The 22,813-nt window shown below is 48.1% G+C and overlaps 1 protein-coding gene across 3 annotated transcripts in view; it reads left to right on the top strand.

The window, feature by feature from the left end:
- Nucleotides 1–22,813, top strand: part of LOC126531827 (uncharacterized) — a 38,280-nt gene that overhangs the window by 12,048 nt on the left and 3,419 nt on the right. For 2 of the 3 annotated variants that reach the window (XM_050179565.3, XM_050179564.3), the window contains 4 exons: nucleotides 5,507–5,693; nucleotides 6,533–6,622; nucleotides 7,442–7,500; nucleotides 18,567–18,689. In XM_050179565.3, the coding sequence (XP_050035522.1) occupies nucleotides 5,507–5,693; nucleotides 6,533–6,622; nucleotides 7,442–7,500; nucleotides 18,567–18,689 (459 nt within the window). The remainder of the gene's footprint in view (nucleotides 1–5,506; nucleotides 5,694–6,532; nucleotides 6,623–7,441; nucleotides 7,501–18,566; nucleotides 18,690–22,813) is intronic. The other variant, XM_055071502.2, reaches the window with a different exon arrangement.

Raw genomic sequence — 22,813 nt, 5'->3', positions numbered from 1 at the left:
AGGTCGTCCGGAGTTACGAAAGCAGTTTTCTCGTAGTCACGCTCATCTATTTCAATTTGCCAGTAGCCACTTTTCAGATCGATAGAGGAGAAATACTTCGCGTGCCTCAGCCTGTCCAGAGAATCGTCGACACGAGGCAACGGGTACACGTCCTTCTTTGTGAGGTTGTTTAGCTTCCGGTAGTCAAGACAAAATCGAGGCGTGCCATCTTTCTTTTTAACAAGAACGACTGGCGATGACCAGGGACTGCATGAAGGCTGGATTACGCCGTCTTGAAGCATTTCCTTCACCTGCGCTTGAAACGCATGTCGTTCGGTCGGGGAAACACGATAAGGCTGTTGCCGTATGGGGGGCACGTCGTCATAGGTGGTGATACGGTGTTTCGTAATCGATGTTTGACGTATCTTCGACGACCGTGCGAAGCAAGAGTGGAACTCAAGCAACAGCTCGCGCAGGGGTTGTCTGTTCTTTTCAGGAAGCGTTGGACTAATGTCGACGTTGCGTAGAGGTGCTTCAGCAGTGCCGATTGCCTCGGAAACAAAACACTCAGTGACATCGGCGATCGGGCCGGCGTAGTCGATGACAGTACCGGGGAAAAGGTGCCGGTGTTCGTAGCTGAAGTTGGTGACAAGAACCTCACAGTGGCCATCGTGGAGATCGACAAGGCTTCTTGCTACGCAAACACCACGAGAAAGCAGGAGAGAGCGATTGCTTTCTGCGACCGCTTCACCGTGTACGAGCCTGTCACATGCCACTTGAACCACGACACTTGCACGCGGTGGTAACGTGACAGCGTCATCGATGACACGAAGAGATGCTCGAGGGTGGATGGTGTTGGTCGTCGCTGTGGCGCTCTTTGTCGAGAACGTGACGAGGCGTTGTCGAATGTTGATGATAGCTCCGTGCTCCCTGAGAAAGTCCATGCCGATGATTAGGTCTCGAGAACACTGAGGGAGAATGCTCAAACTGACAACAAACGTAGAGCCGCGAATCTGTATTCGTGCCGTGCACATGCCGAGTGGCGTGACGATGTGCCCGCCAGTTGTACGAACTGGCGTTTGATTCCAAAGCGTGGTCACTTTCTTCAGAAGGGTAGCCAGTTTTTCGCTGATTATAGAATAATCCGGTCCAGTGTCCACTAAAGCAGTCAATTCACGACCGTCGAGCAGTACAGGAATGTCCAAAGACATTCTTCTTCCGTAATCAGCAGGTACTGTCGTCGTCAATGTATCGTCGGTCCGTGTACGCGTCAGTAGGGGTCCTTGAGCACGTCCAGACTGAGCGGCCTCGACCCCAAAGGTCGCTGTGGTTAGTTTTCCTGTCGTGGACTGGGCGACCGACCCTGCACCACGCTTGAATACGTACGGCGAGTCGGAGAAAATCGCCGCGGCGAAGGGGAGCATGACTGGTGTCGAGCTGATGGAGATCCGCACTGCTGGGCAACGCAGTCTTCAATTTCAGGAGGACGCTGGCCGAACCTAGGTCGCGGCGAGTTCGCTGAGAATCCGCGTAGTCTGAGCTCTCGATAGGAGCACTGTCGGTAGACATGCCCAGCTTCGCCACAGTGAAAGCAAAGGGGACGGCGATCAGGTGCCCGCCACACGTCTGATTTCCTTGGGGCCTGTCGGTGGTCCTGGCAATACGAGGCAGCTTGGACGGGCTCTAGCATGGCCGGGCGCGCGGCACGAAGCGGGGAGGGAGGTGGGGCAGGTTTCCTCAAGGCTTGCGAATATGACATACGGGGGCTGTCATTTCTTAGCGGTCGAGCTTCTGTGTTGAAGGGTGGTTCTCTTAGCGCATGCTGGAATTCGTCACGGGGAACGCTGGACAAGGAGCTGAGCGTCGGCTGTGAAGGTACCGACAGTTTCTGGAGTTCTTCGCGGATCACGGAACGAATGAGCTCTTGAAAGAAATCGACGTAACCCCCGAGAGCTCCGAAGAAGTCCGTAGGTGAGGCAGTGTTCACTTGGCGTTCGTATGATGGTGTCCGCTGGCGAAGAGTCTGCTCCATGGTGATGGCCTCGGAAAGAAATTTTGACACAGTCTTAAGAGGACTGCGCACGAGACCGCCGAACAGCTGCTCTTTCACTCCGCGCATCAGGTACCGCACCTTCTTTTCTTCCGACATGCTGGGGTCGGCTCGTCGAAAGAGACGCGTCATGTCCTCGACTTACATTGCGACACCTTCGTTCGGCATTTGTATACGGGACTGGAGATCACGCTCAGCTCGCTCTCGCCCATCAGGGCTCGCATACGTCTCAAGAATCCGGCGTTTGAATTCTGCCCATGAAGTTAGGGCATCTGCACGGTTCTCATACCAAACACGTGCGCCATCGTTAAGGCTGAAATATACGTTTTTCAGTTTGTCTGGGTCATCCCACTTGTTGAACGCGGCAACACGTTCATAGTGCACCAGCCAATCTTCAACGTCCTCATGTATGGCACCGTGAAAGGGATTCGGCGTTCGCGGATTGAGTAGCGTACAATGAATCGGCGTTGTGCCTTCCATACCGGTTGGGGTGGTCGGAGCTGCCATTTTCTCTGGGAGGAGTCCAAACTCGGGGACTTGTCCACGGGTCCTTCTGCTGGCGCGGTGTACAGGCGTAACCACCGGTACGGGGCTGGAGCTCCTGCTGCCCGGAGGGGTTTGGTGCATAGATTAGATTATCCCGCACCTCCACCAGTTTGTCACGCGCTAAGGCAAGAGTAAGCAGCAGTATCAGCAGCCAGACACGAAAATGTCAGACACAAAAAAAGGACGGTTCTTGTCTTGTCTTGTCTTGTGTCCTAGACAGTGGCGCGTACCCACTATGGGGGATTGGCCAAGAAGCAGGCGGTTTTCCGTATGGTTAGAGGTCGAGAGAAACTAGATTTGTATAGTGGAGCTTGGGACGATAGCACTGTAATTTAGAAGTGTAATTAAATGTTGTTAGGAATTCCGATAAAATAAGTAAACGTAAGGAAATGACATAATATAAATTATGGATAATTTTAGAAATTCAGCAAGGTACTCTTTTTGAGTCTCTAATAAAGTTGTAAACTGCCAGAAAAGCATCCCTGTGGTTGGATCCCAGTGAAGTCGCCCCAAAAGAAAGAATGGTTGGCGAGGTTAGCGAGATGCCAAGTTTGGTAAATGAGTATTCTAATAGTTTTCTTTGTCTTAGAAAGCGGCGGCACGAGAGAAAGTAATGTTCTATAGTTTCAGGTTCACTGCAAAAAGAACAGAGGGGACACTGCGAGACCAGACCTGCGTAAGTAAAACTTTAGAGGAGGTATGCGACCTCTCAATTTTGTAAAAGAAACTTCCAGTTGCCTTGAAGGACACCAATTAGTATTCCATGGGAAGCCAAGATGGTGGAAATCAGAAGACGGTGTTAGCATGGATATTGCAGAGTTTTGAGATATAGCGAAATTTCTGTACCTAGCCGCGGTGACATAAGCTGATGTCGGCAAAACAGATATGATAGGGCCGTTCAGGGAAGCTCGTGCGAGTGAATCAGCCGTTTCATTCAAGTGCAACCCATGATGTTCCGGTACCCAAAGTAAACGTGCTTTTCGTAAGTACGGAGGCACCATCGAACGAAATGTTCTTTCAATTGCTGAATTTAAAGATGCAGTTAGTGCTATGCATACAGATAGCGAGTCGATCACAGTAACAGCTAATGGGTCATTTTGGGGCAGTTTTCGTAATGCTAATATAATCGCTAATAATTCTGCCTGAAATATAGGTGTGAAGTTGGGAAGGCGAAGGGAGTAAGACCACTGAAGAGATTCAGAGAAGATCCCAACTCCTGCCTTCTCATTGCACAGAAGCGTCCGTAGCTATTACATTGTCAGTGGTTAGCTGCATGGTGTAAATGGCCGTTTAAGATATTAATTAAATCACGCCTTGGTAATAATTTAGCATGATTTGGAAATATGTTATCGAGCTGAATTTTGAGGTCTGGTGAGGCATCATTTGAATGGGAAACATGGCGTAGGGACACATCCAATTTTTGTTCTTGTACGAATATTACCTGAGGACTGTGGAATCTCGACCACGATACTTGGAAAATCTCAGAAGGTTCAGTGATAAATATATATTGCGTACGCCTTTTTAAATAGTCATAAATTTTTAAAAATGTCTGAACCGTAAGTATGCGGAACCTGCAATCTAGGGTGGGTTTATGAGCTTTCTGATAAATAACAACGTTGGCAACAAATTGAGGTAGCCCAAGGCATGACCGTAGAGCTTCTCTTTCTAAAAGTATCAGAGGTTTAATTTTGTAGGCGGGGCTACCGGAAAGTATTACGCAGCCGAATTCTAATATGGGCCGAATATACATTTTATAGATCATCAGTAAGGTATCCTTGCGTAGTCCAGAGCGTCGGTGGCTGAGCCGGCGGAGCATAGCTCCAGCTGGCGCGAGATCTTTGACTTCATCGTCTTCAATCGCCGTTCTTGCTGGGCACACAACGCTGGCTCAAAACACCAGGTGGCAATATCATTCACGTGCATTTCACACGTCGTCGATAAAAGACTGCCGAAGGGGTCATTAAGTCTACAAGTTTTTTTTCAGGGTCAAAAAAGTACGCAAAGCATTTTGAAGTGAGGTGAACATACAGCAACGTATTCATTCTCTAGGTATCAGTTATCCATACTTTTAGAAATCATTGTTAATTGGTTACCTCCTTCCTTTTAGAAATATAATAAACTTTGTCCTGTGTGTGCATATAATTGTATTGTGTATGTGCATGGTGTTTACAGTGTAAATTTAAAACAATGTTGAAGTGAGAAAATACGGATGAGACAGCCGCCGCTAGTGCTTCTAATGCGCTTGTCCACCTATTGTCGGGATTTGCAGAAATAAAGCAAAGTATGAATTAAAATCCGTGCACGTTCGTGACAACAATGATGCAGTAAGCTATTAGCCACAATAAAATTGTAAGTGAAAACGTCTAAGCAAGTCAAAACAAACCTCAAATGATGTGGGTGACAAAATTCTGGCAATGACACGTTAGGTGGTGAGGGGCTAGGCATCGGCATCCCCGGGAGGGGGGAGCAGCGCCCCCCCCCTCCTCTCCGGCAGATTTTGGAGGGGTCCTCGGGCCCCGGATCCCCTCCGTAGTCGGCGCTATGCGTCGTACTATGATTTCTGCGCGCAGGAGGAACAAGGGGAGCCGAGTGACTCGATTTTCGTTAGTTGCTACCATATGAAACAAACATACAGCAAACAGGGAGTGACGCTGGCTAACGCTCCCAAGACTAATCTCGCACACATACACAAATACCCAAGAAAGTTTACAGGAAGATGGTCGCCGCGGTATAACTTAATAGTAAAACACCGCAGGCGTAATGCGGAAGATGTGCGTTCGATCCTCACGCACCCGCGGCAAGTTGTCTTTTGAGCCACTTTAATTTCTGTATTTCCCTAAAGAATAGCTTTTAATTTCCCTCGTGCTTTCCCTGGCTTCATTGTATGTCGCGCTCTTGTAACTATGAGTTATGTGTTGATCGTTCTTGTAGAAGCGGTACCAGGAGTACACGGAGAGTGTGCACGACCTGCTGCAATACTTCAGGGATGCCAACCGTCTCGTCACAGCGGACGTGCCTCACGACGCGAGCCTTGTTTCGGAGCGACTAGTCGAGTTCCTGGCTTCGCTCGGATTCGTACCTCGCTGCACTCTTGACCCTAACCTCGTCTTCTTACCCGGTACTGCAACAAGTGTGTCACGAACGAGACTTGTCGCGTTAGAAAAATCAAGTGCTTGTCAAAATATCGCTCGGTTCTTTGAACATGCTCGCGTGGCACTAGGTCAACTACTGTTTTGTTTATCTTTACCTGAAACTATAGGGGGAAGGAAAAAAGGTTATTTGTATTGACATTGATTATTCATTGGTTAAATTCCTAACACAAATTTACTAATCCATTTAAAATGGGAAATACAACAAGCAATCTCTGCGAAAAAATAATATTATATGCTCTTTTATAATTAGGCAGCTCGCCTTAGTATTCTTGAAAACTGCTGGCTTCCACTGAGACACAGTTTGTCTTGACATTCTTGTTTACGCTTTGTCTTAAAGCGAAATGCGAGAACACCCATGTAAATTGATTTAGGTACACGTCAAAAAACCCCCGAGTAGTCCAAATTTCCGGAGTTTCCCACTGCAGTGTGCTTCATAATCAGATTGTGGTTTTAGCAAGTAAAACTCCGTAATTTATTCTAATTTAAATTTTAATTTTTCTTAAAGCGCCGTAACTGAGTTGTGTGGAAATCCGCAAGGTCAGCAAGTGGAGTCAAAATGGTTGTAATTGGAGAGCCTTGCTGGACTTCCTGTACGATGCAGGGTTGCATTCGCATTTTCTTTCTTGCTTTGTTTTGATACTGTAAGGCAGCCATTCTCAAAATAAAATTAAGGTGTAAAAACCCGCAAGGTTGGTAGATAGCTTATTGAAAAGATAAATTGTAAGCTCCTCGGTTTTCAGAATGTTCTTTTTAGACCAGCTTTCGTGGTGCGTGTCTTACACGCGACCGCTCAATTGCCGCGCAGTGGCAAAGAGAAAACGGCGGCACAGTCGCTCGAGTGTCATCCTTTATGGCAGCCCTAAGCAAGGTGCCGCATCACCGGTGGGTTCCCCAGGTGAGTGTGCGCGGTGGTGTGCCATTCCCTTGATTGTCCACGCAGTACGCCTTGTTGTTGCTACTAAGTGTGATCTATCCGATGTTCCATCGATGACTGCATCGGCCATCGCTTGTCAGTAGTACAGTGAACATGTACGCTTACAGATGCGCTAGTGTTGGTTTCTGTATAATTGGCTGGAATGTCAAACGACTTAGGTTCTTCATGAATTATACAGCATAGCCTGCCTCCCAAAGTACGTGCCATGCTAAGCTGCTGCGTAAATCTATTGGCACTCTTATTAATACATCATCAAACATAGAAAGGAAGCAAGAAAATGAAAGCCACGCACACAATGAAGGACAGAAAAAAATTTTTGTTGTTCATCACCTGCTACAACAAAACATAGGAAGCTATCTGCTTGTAATCAGTTTGCATATTCATACATTCAAATTTTGTTTATTTTGCAAGATTAGATTGGAGAAAGTGCATTGCTTTCACCCAAACTCTATTGGGTGTGACTAAATGCGTGGCCACAGGAGTCATTCCTAAGACGTTAAACAGAGAGCACGACAATTCACAAAGTACTTTTCAAACTTGCTGACTGATTTATGGTTAGCGTGTTCAATCGCTTCTGTATGTCAGTGGAGAAAATTAAAAAAATTCCTACGTCTGGGGTTGCACAGTTACTTTAACGTATATGCTTCATGCTGGACGCAGCTCATTCCAAATGTCTAATTAAGCTGTTACGAAGCGCTTAAAATAATATTGATAATTATTGCACTTTATCCAACGTGCAGTGTCACGGTAGCTAAAACCTGTCTTGTTTTTAAATTGCAGTCGACCGGGCTGAACCTCAAGGCTGCAAGTGCCTCGACGTCATTCACGCCGCCAGCAAGGTAGGTTTTCTGTGGCCAAGCCACCTAATGATTGCTTTGTACCAGAGCTCTGGGCCAACAGCAAACCTTGTGAAATGTTGGAGCTTTATTCGGATGTCCACAGGAGACGCCAAAAGACGATAAATATGGCCATTGAATTACAAACAAAAGGTGCTCGCACGTGCACAGAAGTGTTTGTAGTGACGCTCCGAGTAGCCGGTTGTATAAGGCAACAATTTGGATTGTTAATAATGATGAAATGACTGATATGCCGTTTATGCCATTTCAAGCTATCGCAATTGTTTAATAGGCAGCTATGTAGACGTCACATGTGTAACTGCCGCGTCTTAGATGTTTCGTCAGTCGCCAATTACACGTCTCACAACTATAGGCTTCTGAGATGCGGCCAGCTTGTTCGTTATTCTAGAATGCTTGGTTTTGGCGCGTGCCGATCGATATATAATTTTTTTCGTGCTTCAGTTGATTCTTTTTGTGAAGCTTACGGGAAGTAAGCTTCACAAGAACGACTTCCCATTTCGGACGTTGTACGTGTATACGCTCGTCCCATACTTCAGCGCTCTCCGCTGCAAATATGATTCTGTACCGGCTAGCTTGAATTTATTCTCTCATATGTGAAGCTCACTTGGTCTTCAAACGAGGAAACGCGAAATTCGGAGTGGCAAGGTATGTATTATTGGACCGTACGGTTACCGCATGGTTCAGCGAACAGCGCATCGTGTGGCGGAAGTTTCAAGTGTGCACAGGAAGCCAACGGTGCGTTTGAGAAAACTGCTGAGCACACAGCGCGATGAGCATCTTCTGTTTGACGGAGCTTACATTCCTCAAGAAAATATATGAGGACACCTAAGGACTTCTTATGAGTAGTGAATGCGAAAACATTAATGTCCAATTGGACGCGTTGAGCGACGCTTCGAGTTATGAACTCCTCGCGGGAAAGCGAGTGCGCTGAGATACTTGGCCAACTCCTCCTAGATAGCACAAGGCCGGCGCACTTCGATCCGTGACGTCATGCTACCTTGCCTGACTTCCATATAACCTAATGGGGCTCCCGAGTAAGCCGCGGTGATTTTGGCGGCACCGTTTTAGTCGCGCCGGGCTTGGCAACGGAAATTTCGGCCCAACCGACCTGGGAAGCGACTACATGATCGTAAAAATACACGTCCCGACGCCGGACAAGGAAGGCGCAGGGCGGTAAGCAAAAATTCAAATGGACCGAATGGATGGATGGATGGATGCAAAACTTTAATAAGGTCCTGAGGTACGAATGGGAACATTTTAGAAAGAAACGAGACCAACAACAGTCTTAAGGAGATACGATCACTTACATCGAAGCCTGGACCCGCTCGCTAGTCGCGGACCCCAAAGCGACAACGAAGACTGCCAAAACCGAGGTCGAACCTCACAAGATGGACAGCCACCTGGCGCATCTCATCGAGGCGAAGAGTTCGGTCCTGGCCAGAGGGAAGGGACCGAGACTCAATGGGAGACTTAGAAAGAAAACAGCGGAGATCAACCGCAACATCGAGGAACACTGCCGAACGCACAATCGCCCGCAATGGAACGAATTATGCAATGTCTTCTGTCGGCGGCATGTGAAAATCGTGTCAACAGACAATGGTTTAGGGTCAAGGTGTGCTAGAACGGATGCCAGCGACTGTTGCTGAACATTATATTCAGGACAGTCGCACAGAATGCGTTCCAGCGTCTCCTCGCAAAAACAGGCATTGCAGAGAGCGTTGTCGGCCATTCCAATGCGAAATGAGTAAGATTTCGTGAAAGCCACCCCCAGCCATAAGCGATAAAGCAGAGTCGCCTCTCTTCGGCGGAGTCCAGTTGGCATATAGAGATGCATCAAAGAGGGCAGGTGGTATTGACGGTTGCTCCGGTTGGTCTGACTGTTTGGTGTGCACCATAGAGAGAGCGTGATTTCCTGTGCAAGCACTCGAAGTCTGCTAGCTGCGTCGGACCGTGAAAGTGGTATGGCCTCTTCTTGTGCGTCCCTCTTCAAGAGCTGCCCGAGCGGCATTATCGGCGTCTTCGTTTCCTATGACGCCGCAGTGACTTGGCAGCCACTGAAACGTCACGTGGTGTCCTTTCTCCTGTGATGTATGGAGTAGGCATCTAATATCGAATACGAGCTGTTGGAATGGCCCGCGACGCAGAGCTGATAGCACAGATTGTAGGGCTGCCTTTGAGTCGCTAAAGATTCACCGTTGTCGAGGTGGCTCCCGATTGACGAAACAAAGTGCAGCGCGAAGAGCAGCTAATTCAGCAGATGTCGATGTTGTTGGTTGGTCAGGGGGTCACTTGGGTGGGAATGCTGCGACTACCAGGCGAGAATACGAAGAGATCAGACTACGGACGAGAAACAGAGCAACCACCCGATAGTGCAGAGAATAAGGGTCCTCGGCATGATAATCGAGGCAAACGGCGTCAACGGTGAGACAATTACTAAATTAAAGCACAACGCGGCTAACGCCATGAGAATTCTCAAGAGGGTCACTAGCAGAAGAAACAGGATGAGGGAGGCGTCTCACACGACTCATACACTCTTTCTTCATGTGCCATATTGCGTACGTTGCGGCATTCCACAACTGGTACAAAGTAGAAGAAGTCAAAATCAACGCCGGCCTCATCCGCAGGGTGTACAAGATAGCACTGGGTCTACCCGAGTCTACCAGCACGCACCGCATGCTCCAGCTCGGGCTTCACGACACGCTTAGCGAAATCGCCGAGGCACAGCGCACTTCACAACTGGAAAGATTAGCGGGCACGAGAGCGGGACGCCAGATCATGGAAAACCTCGGCATCCGTTACCACGCACAACAAGGCCAGAAAGTCGCCGTTCCAGACGCGACCAGACAAACGCTAAATGTCGACTCGATTCCACAGAACGTCCACCCAGAACACAACCCGGGAAGAAGAGTGGCCAGGGCCAGAGCTCTTCTTCACACCCTCGCAGACGAAATGGGGACATGGTTTGTTGGCGCCGCGGAATACGCAGAACGCTCGTGATTCACGGTTGCGGTCGTCGGTTCGAGAGGCAAAGCGCGCATATCGGCAAGTGTAGCGTGCGAGCGCGCAGAAGAAGTGGAGGAAGTGGCGGTGGCACTCGCCCTCACGGGTCGCCCTCACGTGCGCGATAGTTCTCTGCGACTCGAGACAAGCGGTGAGAAACTTTGCCAAAGGATGGATCTCACGAAGAGCGGCCCGAGTCCTGAGCAATCGCTAAGTCTAGTGGGAGGTAGAACTTCAAACCAGAATCCAGTGGTTCCCGGCGAACATGGGAGAAGTATCGGAGACACGTTGTAACCGAAACGAGACGCACAGGCCAAGGAGCGCGAGCTCACGAACCGCGCCGGCCACCGTCGTGCCGCCACCGTCGTCCATGGGACATCACCAAAGACTGCTTGACGAGCTACAACGAAATTACGAAGGCCCTCTGCCTGACCCTCCGAACCTTCCCTCTGCCCAGCGACAAGCTGGACAAGGCGCAGGCAGCGGCCCTCAGACAACTGCAGACGCTCACGTACCCTAACCCGGCACAGTACCACGGGCGCTACCCCGGTAGAGAGAGAGAGAGATGCAAATGAGAGAAAGGCAGGGAGGTTAACCAGACTTAAAACCTCCGGTTTGCTATCCTGCACTAGGGGAAGGGAAAGGGGAAGTAAAGACGGAAAGAAGAGCGTAACAAAAATAATAGCGTGAGAAAAAAAATATGAAAAGGGATGAAATGGGGTCATTATAGTCTTTCTAATAGGCCACTGTTACGTAGAAAAGTCAACAAAGCCTTGACAGACTTTTGCTACGACGACAGTTCACGTCGGCATTCCAAAACTGACTGTTCTGAAAGTGGCCTGTCGTTAAAGCGTGCCAACGCGGTCGCTAGTGACAGCCGGTGCGCGCTGTATTGAGGACAGTGGCAAAGCACGTGTTCGATGGTTTCCTCGCCGCCGCAGTGTCTGCAAGCCGCGCTGTCGTCCATACCGACTCGGAAGGCGAAGGATCTTGTGTAGGCGACACCAAGCCACAGTCGGCAAAGTACTGCTGTTTCGAGTCGAGAGAGTCCAGATGGGGGTCGAAGTCGAAGGGATGGATCCAGTCGGTGTAGACGTGTATGCTTTAAGCTTGGTGTGTTCCATAAAGTTTTGATGGCTTCATTTGCAAGCACACGAATTTTCGTTGCAGCGTCTGTTCTTGAGAACGGAATGGAGTCTTGCACGCCCCCCTCATGTGCAGATCGTGCTGCTGCGTCGGCATGTTCATTGCCCATTATGCCACAGTGGCTTGGAATCCACTGCAACGTGATGTCGTGTCCTTGCTCGACGAGGTGGTGAAGCAGCAGTCTGATTTCTAGAACTAGTTGTTCGTGGGGTCCTCGGCGTAAGGCAGAGACCAAACAATGAAGAGCAGCCTTGGAGTCAGTGAACACGCTCCATTTCTTGGGTAGTTCTTCAGAAATTACACGAAGTGCACAACGAATAGCAGCAAGCTCCGCGGCAGTCGATGTAGTCTGGTGAGAGAGTCGAATCTTTATGGTGGAAGGTATTGCAGGAAAGATCACCGATCCTGCAGAACCATTCACCGTGGTTGAAGCGTCAGTATACAGATGATGATGCTCGTTGTACGCCTCGTACAGCAAGAGCAGTGAAAGCTGCTTGAGTGCTGGAGACGAGAGTTGGGCTTTTGTTCGTATTCCTGGTACTATTAGTCGAACCTTTTTTTGCTTGAGCCAAGCACCATGGTGGAAACGGAACTTTCGCTGGAGCTGTATAACCTGATGGAAGCTATGCACGATAGGGCAGGACTGTTTCACAAAAGGAAGCACGTGGTCGATCCTCTGGCACTGGGGCTAGATGATGGGCAGGGGCTCGAGCAAGGTGTCTTACGTGTGCTCTGAGCGCTTCCATGACTATATGGGTCTTGGCTGGGAAATCGTGTGCAATGGCAATGGTTTCAGCCGTTGACGAACACACCGCGGCAATCCAAGACACACTCTAAGTGCCTGGGCCTGGACGCTTTCGAGTGTACGGATATTACTTCTGCAGGTGTTGGTCTGCACAGGCAAGCTGTATCGCAAATAACCAAGAAAGAGCGTCCTGTACAGTTGCGTCATTGCATGTACTGAAGTACCCCAGACATTTCCTCCAAGAAACTTAAACACATTAGAGATATCCGTCAGGCGCTTCTTTAGGTAGGCCACATGAGGACTCCAGCAGAGGGCGCGATCAATGATTACGCCTAAGAATCGGTGCGTCCTGACATAAGGTATGTTTTGACCGTCGATAGAGACATCGTATGATCTCATTGGCTTTCGGCTAAACGCGACCAATGCGCATTTTTCTGGCGAGATCTTGAGGCCTTGTTCATTTAAGTACGCCGATGTTGACGTGGCAGCTTTTTGAAGCCTGGCGCGTACTTGCGGCCGTGTCACACCAGATGCCCAGACGCAGATATCATCGGCATACATTGATATTTTAACTGTGTTCGGAAGTCGTTCCACGAGACCAATGAGTACAAGGTTGAAAAGCGTGGGACTCAAGACACCGCCTTGTGGAACTCCATGGTGCGTATAATATTGCGAGGTTGGGCCATCTTCAGTGTTAAGAAATAGAGACCGCCTATGTAAATAACTGCGAGTCCAACGATATAATGGACCGCCTAGGCCCACCGATTCCAATGCTTCAAGTATGGCGTCATGAAGAACGTTGTCGTAGGCTCCTTTTAGATCTAAGAACATTGCGACAGATAACCTCTTCAGGTCTTTTGGTGTTGAACATAGGTTACCAGATTGATAACGTTGTCGATAGAACATCGGTGACGTCGAAAACCAGCCATGGCGTCCGGGTAGATTTCATAATGTTCAAGATACCACTCAAGTCTGGCGAGGATCATTCGCTCCATTACCTTCCCAACGCAACTTGCCAGCGCAATTGGTCGGTATGAAGTAATCTCTAAGGGAGACTTGCCAGGCTTAAGAAGCGGTACCAGGCGGCTGATCTTCCAATCTTGAGGAACTTTGCCCTCTTGCCAGGACTCGTTATAGATATTAAGGAGCGCATTTCGTGCTCGTTCACCAAGGTGACATAGCATGCGGTAAGATAGGTCATCCGGACCAGGCGACGACGTCCGATTACATAGGGCGAGCGCCGCGTCAAGCTCTTGCGTCGTGAAAGGCAGATCCATGCGTGAATCTCGTGAATCTGGAATACGGTTCAATGTAAGCGAACCTGTGCGAGTTGGCTGGCCCGCAATCATAGCACAGAAGTCTTGCGCCAGATCAATGTCTTGTCGACGCTGGAATAGTGCTAGGGCCTTAAACGGGAAACGCTGTTCCGGAACAGAACGTAGACCTCGCACAGTTCTCCATATTTGAGATAGCGGTTTGCGGGGATCTAGCGACGCACAAAATTTCGACCAACGCTGAGCCTCTAGTTTATCCATGCGGCGTTGTATCTTCTTTTGCATTCGCCTGGCTGTTCTTAGATCCTGAATTGACTTAGTGCGTCGATATCTTCTTTCGGCATGACGGCGAATCGCACGAAGCCGCTCCAATTCCAGGTCGAATTCAGAATACCTTGGAGAACACGTGAGTGTGCGCGTGGCTGTCTGTGCCGTTTTCTTAATAGCTTGTTGAAGTCCACAAGAGAGGCCTTTGTGACAAGCGTCCTCAATCTGGGATTTAAAGACAGTCCAATCTATTCTTCTTATTGTGGTGGACGTATACGTGTTAGACATTCCCTTGATCTTGAGGTAAGTGGGGATGTGGTCACTTCCGTGCGTTTCAATGTCCAAAAACCACTTAACATGTGTGGCGAGGCGGTGGGAGACGAAAGTCAAATCGAGGCAGCTGCTGTACGTTATTCCCCGCAGGAATGTTGGACTCGCGTCATTCAGCATGTAGAGACCATTGCTGGAAACTAATGAAGCTAGTCGTCTTCCCGTCGCGTTAACCTTTGAGCTTTCCCAAATGGTATGGTGAGCGTTGAAGTCCCCGGTGATAATCCATGGACCAGGTTGTGTTTTCAAGATGTCTTCTAGCCTTTTGGTGTCAAATCGACTTGATGGAGACAGATACACCCCCAAGAGTGCAAACGTGACTTTCCTATTTTTAACAGTCATGCACACATACTGATTGTCGTCATAAATACGACGACCTTGCTACTTTTGATGTCGCTTAATGAGAATATTGTCTCGTAGCCGGATAGTCTAATTGGATGGGATAATCTTGGTTCACAGATGACAATGATTGGAAATCGGTTAGTGAGAACAAATCGACGAAAATCGGCGATGCGAGATCTTAGACCTCAGCGCGTCGAGCACTTGTAGTCCACTTCGAGCAGATGGAGTGTCAATGCTTGTCAGCATGGCCCTGATGACATTCACAATGGATCGCAGCACCGGGATCATTTGGCAGTCGACTGTTGAAGCCTCACCAACAGAAGCGGGCTTCGATGGGAGCATCAAGCGTGGAGGCTCCTTAGAAGACTGATAGCTTGCAAGCGCCGGCCACTCTTCCACGGGGGCAGCCTTTCCCGTCTGAGGCCTCCTTGTGCTCTCGGGCGTTCTATTTGAAGATGATGGCGTTGGCGCAAGCGGCGCACAAGCTCCACCCTGTCTTGAGCGTTTCCGTCGATGACGACGTCGACGCCGGATCTTTTCTTAGGCTTCTCTATGGGTTGAGTTATCCCTGACCATTTGCTTCAGAACTTCGAAATCCTTTTTGATTCTTGGGCATTCTTTAGGCGTCGCTTCATGGGTGCATTCACAGTTGCACCTATAGTTTGTTGCACGGCAGACATCTACCGTGTGTGACTCCGCGCACCGGGGGCACATTGGGGAGTTTGCGCAGGCGCCCTTAACATGCCCGATCTTAAAGCACTTGTGGCATTGAAGCGGCTTTGGGACAAACCGTTGTAAGACATGTCGGAAGTGACCGACCTTTACGTGCGACCGACCTTGCCGAGTCGGCATACGTGCGTGATGACCACTCCTTCGTATGCCGGTTTGATCAGAATAGGCAGGTCCGAGTTCAAAATAGCCAAGTCAACATCGTAGATCACACCTGCAGTGCAGGCCCCATCCATAGGTATGACCGGTCATACTTTTATGTTGCCCAAATCTGTTATCTGTCGTAGCGTCTCCAGCGTGGTTCCACGGGTTGTGTCGACAGCTAGAACATTCTTTCGTGTGTTCAGCCGGACTTCCTTGATTTCGTTTGGCGCCTTTCCCTCAAGAAAAACAGAGAGCGCTTGCCTGTTCAATACTGGAAGGTTGACGGAAGAATCCACTGGCATGAAAAGGATGGTGTGCGGCCAGCGTTCACTACCTGCCTGCATGGTTGACGTACTCGCTGGTGACGACGCCTTGATAAGCCTCCTTTTAGCCCTTCGGCTCCTCACCGACACGAAGCTTTCATCGGATGAGTCGTCACCTGTGATTGAGTAGACCTCTGTGTCTTCGCTGGTGCTGGACCAGGTGCCTCGTTTTCTTGAGGAACTTGTCAATGTAGTGATCGGGCCAGACGGACCGGCAATAGGCTCTGAATCCATGGCCACAGGAGTAGGAGTCTCTCTTGAGCGTTCACTGGTGGTTGACCAGGTGCCTTGACTCATAGAAGAGATTGCAGTTGCAGACTTCTGGCAGCACCAGCCTGCGGAACGTTCCGCGTCTATCGCCTCAAGCTAGGACGCGGAAAGCGCCCCAAAGACTGATGAAAATTTGACGAAAACTGGCTAGCTAGGACAGGTGCGTTCTAGCACTGAGTAACTTCGTCGTCGTCCACCCCGGTACATACCCGACAAATATATGCAAGCTCTGCCACACTAATATAGCCACTTTAACTCGCATTCTCTGGGACTGTAACAAAAATCCGCATGGTGCCAACTCCGGAACCCTTCCGCCGCGGAGGGCCGCTGCCTTGCGCAGCCCGAGCCTCGGCGACCGACTCTGGACCGTCCAGCAGGCCCGCGAGGCGGCGGCGAGGCAACACCTCATGACCTGACGTGGGAGACCTAAGGCCCCGTCGGCGAAAGCTCTGCAGGACAATAAATAAAGTTGTTACCAAGTGGTATGATGTCACAAAGCAGAGTGCACAGGCCTGATATCTAGGAGGCGCTGGTTTACCCCGCTAGGTAAGACACTGCTTCTGAGCGTAGGATCGTAAGTTCTAAAACTCGCTTCCACCAACGTTTCTTCTTTCGAATTTATTCTGTTTTCATACATTAAGTACTTTATAGCGATTACCAAGACTAAGTAGAACGCTTGCGCTGACAAGGAACGCGCGGATAACACACTCCTCCGAGAGCGAGGGTGACGCGGCATAGCTGCGACGCCCTCTCTCCTCACGCAACACCTGGAGCGCCAGAGCGGCAGCAGGCGTACCCTTTCGCCCGCTCTGCTCTGTCGAGGCGCGCATGTGACGTCGCGTCGCAGCCAATGAGAATTTAGGTGCCACTTCTCTACTACAGACGCCGGCTTTTTCGCTCAATGGACCAGTTGATGTTTTCGCATCAATATTCGTTTGAAGCTTTGATCATAATATAATCAATACAATTTATTTCAGTCTTGATCACATAACATGTGCGAAAATCGCTGTCACAAATATTTACGCACTGTAAGAGCAAGATACAAGCAAATGTCGCAATTGGCGAGCTCACGGCGGACGGGGGACGGAAAGGAACGTCCGCTTGCACTATGAATTATTCAATGATTGCACATTCAGTATCTCGTTTACGCGTCTTGACGGGGTAAACACGAAAGCAGTGGTGTGGTAGGAGTTGGAAGCGCTTTAATGTTTAATTTTCGCAGTGTTTTTCCTAATAACTGAAAAACGTTTAAAAAGACGGAGATACACCGTGGGCATTGCCTTATTCTCTTGCACTGTTGTCTGGTTCACATGCCATGGACAGTGCCTGGGCATGCGGCACTGTGCGCTGACGCAATGGTTGCTGCTTACTGCAAGAACCTGGTTTCTGTACGGTGCTTGCACGAAGCTGGACATTCAGTCCATGAGTCAGGCCCGGCGTGGTAGCTTCAGAGGCTATGGCGTTGCGCTGCTGAGCTCGACGTCGTGGTTTCTATCCTGGTCGTGGGGGAGGAATGAAGAAACGGTCGTATGGTTACACTTAAGTGCACGTTGAAGAACTCCAGGTGGTCAAAATAAATCTGGAGTCCCAACTACTGCGTGTCTCATAATCAGATTTTGATACTGGCACGTAAAACCCCGGAACTTAAGAGGAAGCTTTGGCTCGGGTGCTCCTATCCAAATACATGTAAAAGGAGAATTCGTTTTTCTCGGCAACCACTGCACCAAATTTCACGAGGTTTGTTGCATTTAAAAAAATACTTAAAATCTAGTGACTGTTGGTTCCTAATTTTCCATTTAGGTCGTCAATTTTTTATTAAATATTGGCAAAAATCGCATATTTTCAGAAAACGAAGCTATCAAGTTTACAGCTCTTTAACTCAGCAATGAAAAATGATATCACCATTCTGGGAACTGCATATTATAGTATATCTAAAGCGCACACAATCGATATGTTACACATGAATCTAAAAAAATTTGGTAATATGAAAATAAAGCTTTTGCAGACCCCTTGTACACAACGTAACGAATTCACATAAGCAATAAATTGACATATCGAATTTGTCCGCTTTGAATGATCTAATGGATGCCATTTACAGAATCGCGATATCTGTTCTTGATGCAGAGCTATTAATCTGTAAATTTTCTGCTTCTTCTTTTTTCGAGCTTTAGAATTTTCGAAAATCCTTTTTAAAACTTCAGACGTTAAATCGAAATTCCGCTTCCAAGAGTCACTAGAATTCAACTTTTTCTTTCAAACGCAACAAATTTAATTAAAATCGGTCCAGGGATTATCTCAGAAAAACGTTTTTGCATTTTACATGTATTTGAATAGGCCGCGTCGGAGTTGGGCCCGAGCGAAAGCTTCCTCTTAATACATTTTTAGCCGGTTACTATGCATCGAATGTTAACACGTGTCATACAGATACATACTAGTAGTTAGGAAGGATTGAAGTAGAAGTGACCGTATGTATTGTAGGAAGGGCAGCAGGGACTTCTGGGAAGACCGATGCGGCTGGCGAACGAGCCAAACCGGCGTTTCTTCACGGTGTGCTGGAATCGGGAGAAGCCGGCCGACGACGGCGGGAGAAAAGAGCGTCAGGTACGTTATGCAACTTGGGAGTGAACTCTTAAGGCAAACGCGCTTTATGGTGTCAGTTCTCGCTTTCTTTTCATCAGAAGTTCGAAGAGGAACTTACGGCACCGCTGACGAACGTGTGATTAACGTGCTATTTTGATTGTTGTATTGTGATAGTCGTGAGGCTTCCCAGAAAGGCTGCTAATAAACAAATCGTCCTTCTAATTCATTACTGGATAAGTGAGAAGAAATGTGGGCATATGTGAAAAACAAACAAACAAAGAAACACAGAGAAATAACAATGACGTACAATGCGACGTTTCAGCAGAAGAAGCTTGGAACACGTGAATCATGAATATTGGGTGCACTACTTGTCTACAAGTATTCGATCGAGTGACACCCACTGACACATCACTTGCGCCAAGCAAATCAATTAAATCACGTGACTAACATTTCGATTCTATTAATCAAGCATGCATTCAACTAACAATCCCAGCTCATGAAATTACGAGTTACTGTCAAAGATACCCAAATCAGTAATATAGGCCTTTCCTACTATAATAATAATTATTGTGCAAATTTGACAAAGGAATTTGCAGGAAGCCAAAAGGAGCGGTATACTTCGAGGGGAGAATTTTTCAGCGAGTATGCGGGCAGTGCGAGCGACTATATAGAACGCTGTTTTAACTTTACAGTTCAGTGCCATTGATATCAAACAAACGCATTCAATAAGAATTTATAATATGCCAATGATATTATTTATTTATTCAAATACCTTACAGGCACATTGGAGGCATTGAAAAGGGGAGTAACAGTTTCTACAGAATAGAAAAGCGTTAGCACCAAATAAAGAGGTAACAAAACAAAGGTTGTGCATAGTACAGTGGAACATCACAATACAATATTATGAAATAACGTATTCAGGTTATCACAAAAGTTTTCGCAGCTTGACATGGATGCCATGTGGTCCAGAAGATTGTTTCCATGTGCAATAGCACGAGGCAGTCATGATGAGTTAAATGAAGGTGTTTGACCATGTGTGCGCATGAAACTGAGTGTCTTGCGAAGGCCTTGTGACGTGCTCACAGGCACATGAATCGGCGAACAATGATATTTATTGATATAAATATACCCATGAAGGAGACATAGAAGAGCGATCACGCGACGAGCTTGCAATGACTTAAATGAAATGCCTTTATTTTTATTCGGGTGTGATTGAAAGATGATCGTAATTAGCGAGATGAATCTGGCTGCTCTATTCTGAACAGCTTCCCACATGCTGATAAGGCACTCCTGATATGGTGACCATGTGAATGAAATGAATTCTAGTTGTGGACGAACATAGGTTAGATATGCTAATTTCCGTGGAATAGAAGATGTGCTACGCAAGTTTCTACGCAGATAACCGAGAGACTTAAAAGCCTTAGAAAGGATGGTTGCTACATGCGTAGCTCAGGAAAAATCAGGTGTAAGGTGGACGCCAAGATATTTGTACGATGGCATATTAGGAATTATTGTATTATTAATGGAATAGCGAAGCCCTCAGCTAGTGCATTTACGGCTAGAAGGAATTAACTTACGTTCAGAGACGTAAAGGGACATCTGCCAAGCTTTTCATCAATTATAGGTTAGGCCAAGGTGATTTTGGAGGGTAGAATGGTCATCGAAATATTTAATAGTGCGGTATGTAATGCAGTCATCAGCGAACAACCTGATTGATGATGATCTGTTAGCGGGTAAGTCAGTAATGTATATTAAAAAGAGTAGTGGACGGAGGACGCGGCCTTGAGGGCCACCGGACGTGAGGCACGCCGCCGTGTTCCCGCGCCGGCGCTCGCCGCCGAATGTTCATCAAGTAAGTTCGCTCCATGTGGGTCGGCCTTAAGCGAAAGCAAAAAGTGGCAGTCAGTTTGTTCGCTAGCGTTCATGTTAAACTGTAGGTCGGTCGTGAATTCAAATAACAGCGTGTCACATGAGTAACCTTTCCTCAAACCATGCCAACAAGAGAAGAAAAGTAATTGGATTCAAGGTGACTGCAGGAGGAGGATGAAGAAGAAGGAAGGAAGGAAAGGTAGGGAGTTGAACCAGACGCACATCCGGTTTGCTACCCTACACAGGGCAAGGGGGTTTTAGGGAGGAAAAGAACGGAGAGGAACGGAAGAAGGTACTATCGCTGTGAATACGTGCGGATGTCCATAATTTCCCGCCTATAAGCGGTCATTGAGTACAGTCGGTTTCATGAAACGTAGCAGTGCCCGCGTCGCTTTGTAAGCCTGCGACGCGTGGGGCCATGGTCCGAGAATCTCAGTCTCTGAAAATGGTCTCTTATCTAATCGGTTTAACACCCTCCTAAGAACGTCGTGTTGGTTAGCATAAAGGTTACAAAAACACAACACGTGCTCGATCGTCTCTTCACAGTTGTACGAGTCACAGATCGGTGTGTCGGACATTCCAATAAGGAATGAGTACGCTTTCGTAAAAGCCACCCCTAACCAGAGGCGGCACCGTAAAGTTGCATCACGGCGGGAGAAGTTCGATGGAATCTGCAGCTTCAATGTAGGATCCAGCCGGTGGAGACGGCAGTTGGAGAAAATCGGGATGTTCCACAAAGTTTCAGTCTTGGTTTGAACAAGTAAACGAAGACACCTCGCAGCATTTGTCCTTGATAAGGGTATAGGAAGTGTCAGGGTTTCTTTATGGGCTGACCGGGCGGCATCATCAGCAAGGTCATTTCCGACGATGCCACAGTGCCCCGGAAGCCATCGGAAGATGATGCCATGTCCGCTTATGAGGGCTTGATGGAGAACCTCTCTGGTCTCAAACACTTGTTGTTCATGGGACTTGCGTCGTAAGGCTGACTGCTGCCTAGGATCACAATAAATGACCCACTTTCGAGTTTTGACTTGTGCGATGTAATTAACAGCGGCACGTAGAGCAGCAAGTTCTGTTGCCGTAGAGGTCGTAAAATGGGACACGTTTAACGTAATTGTGACTTGTAAGGCTGGGTTAATAACATCGGTGTAAATGTGCGTTTTTTGTTCATATGCCTCGTTCAGTAATGACAGTGTGAACTGACGTAGAGCCGCTGTTGAATGACGGGTCTTCGTAATTCCCGGAATCGTGAGACGTACTTGCGGTGTCGTAGGAACCACAGTGGTAACAGTGGTCTTGCTGCTGGTGTAAAACCCGACGGAAGGTAGCTTTGATGTTTCGCAACAAGTTTGGAAAATGTGGCTTTTGCCACAGCTTGCCAGCACAAAGACCTCTTAGTGCTGGCAAATCAGCAATGTAGTGACTGGGTACGCGACACAGAGCTCGAATGTGCACTCTAAGGTTGTCAATAGTCATATATGTTGCAACCAAGTAGTCTCTAGCAATCATGATTGTTGCGTGAGTAGAGGCGCATTGGGGTAGTTCAAGACATGTCCGTGTAGAGCCTGGCCTTGCAAACTTTTGAGGGAAGGAATGTTTGTTTCACATGTGCTCACCAAAACCGGCAAGCTGTACCGTAAAAAGCCAAGAAACAGTGCTCTGTACAGCTGCAGCATGGGCCGTACCGACGTGCCCCAGGTTTTGCCGCACAGGAACTTCATTATATATGCAATCGAAATCAGTCTCCGCTTCAGGTAGAGGCCGTGGGGACTCCATGAAAGGTCCCTGTCACTAATCACACCTAAGGAGTGGTGAGACTTCTGGTATTTGATAACCTGGCCATTGAGAGAAACAGGGTACAGTGCCATGGGTTTGCGCGTAAATGCCATCAGAGCGCATTTTATTTTTTGATGGACATATTAAGGCCTTGTTTGCAGAGATACGAACAGGTCAGTTTGCGGAGATACGAACAGGTTAGGGTGGCTGCCCGATGAATTCTTGCGTGCACTTAAAGATTAGTCACCGCAGAAGACGAAAGACAAATATCGTTAGTGTACATTGATAGGTGAATTGTCTTGGGTAATATTTCAGCAAGGCCAACCATAGCTAAAAGAGAATAGGGCTCAATATACCCCGCCTTATGGGACGCCACCGTGTGTAAAATAGTTGGCAGTCGAGCCAACTTCGGTCAGCACAAAGAAGGACCTTCTGGTGAAATAGTCGCGGATCCACTGAAACATTAGGCCACCGATTCCAACAGCCTCCAATGACTCGAG

The sequence above is a fragment of the Dermacentor andersoni genome, chromosome 5 (assembly GCF_023375885.2).
Source record: "Dermacentor andersoni chromosome 5, qqDerAnde1_hic_scaffold, whole genome shotgun sequence".
Taxonomy (NCBI): Eukaryota; Metazoa; Arthropoda; class Arachnida; order Ixodida; family Ixodidae; genus Dermacentor; species Dermacentor andersoni.
Note: the sequence above shows the minus strand (reverse complement) of the source record. Positions and strands in the feature narration are given on the sequence as shown.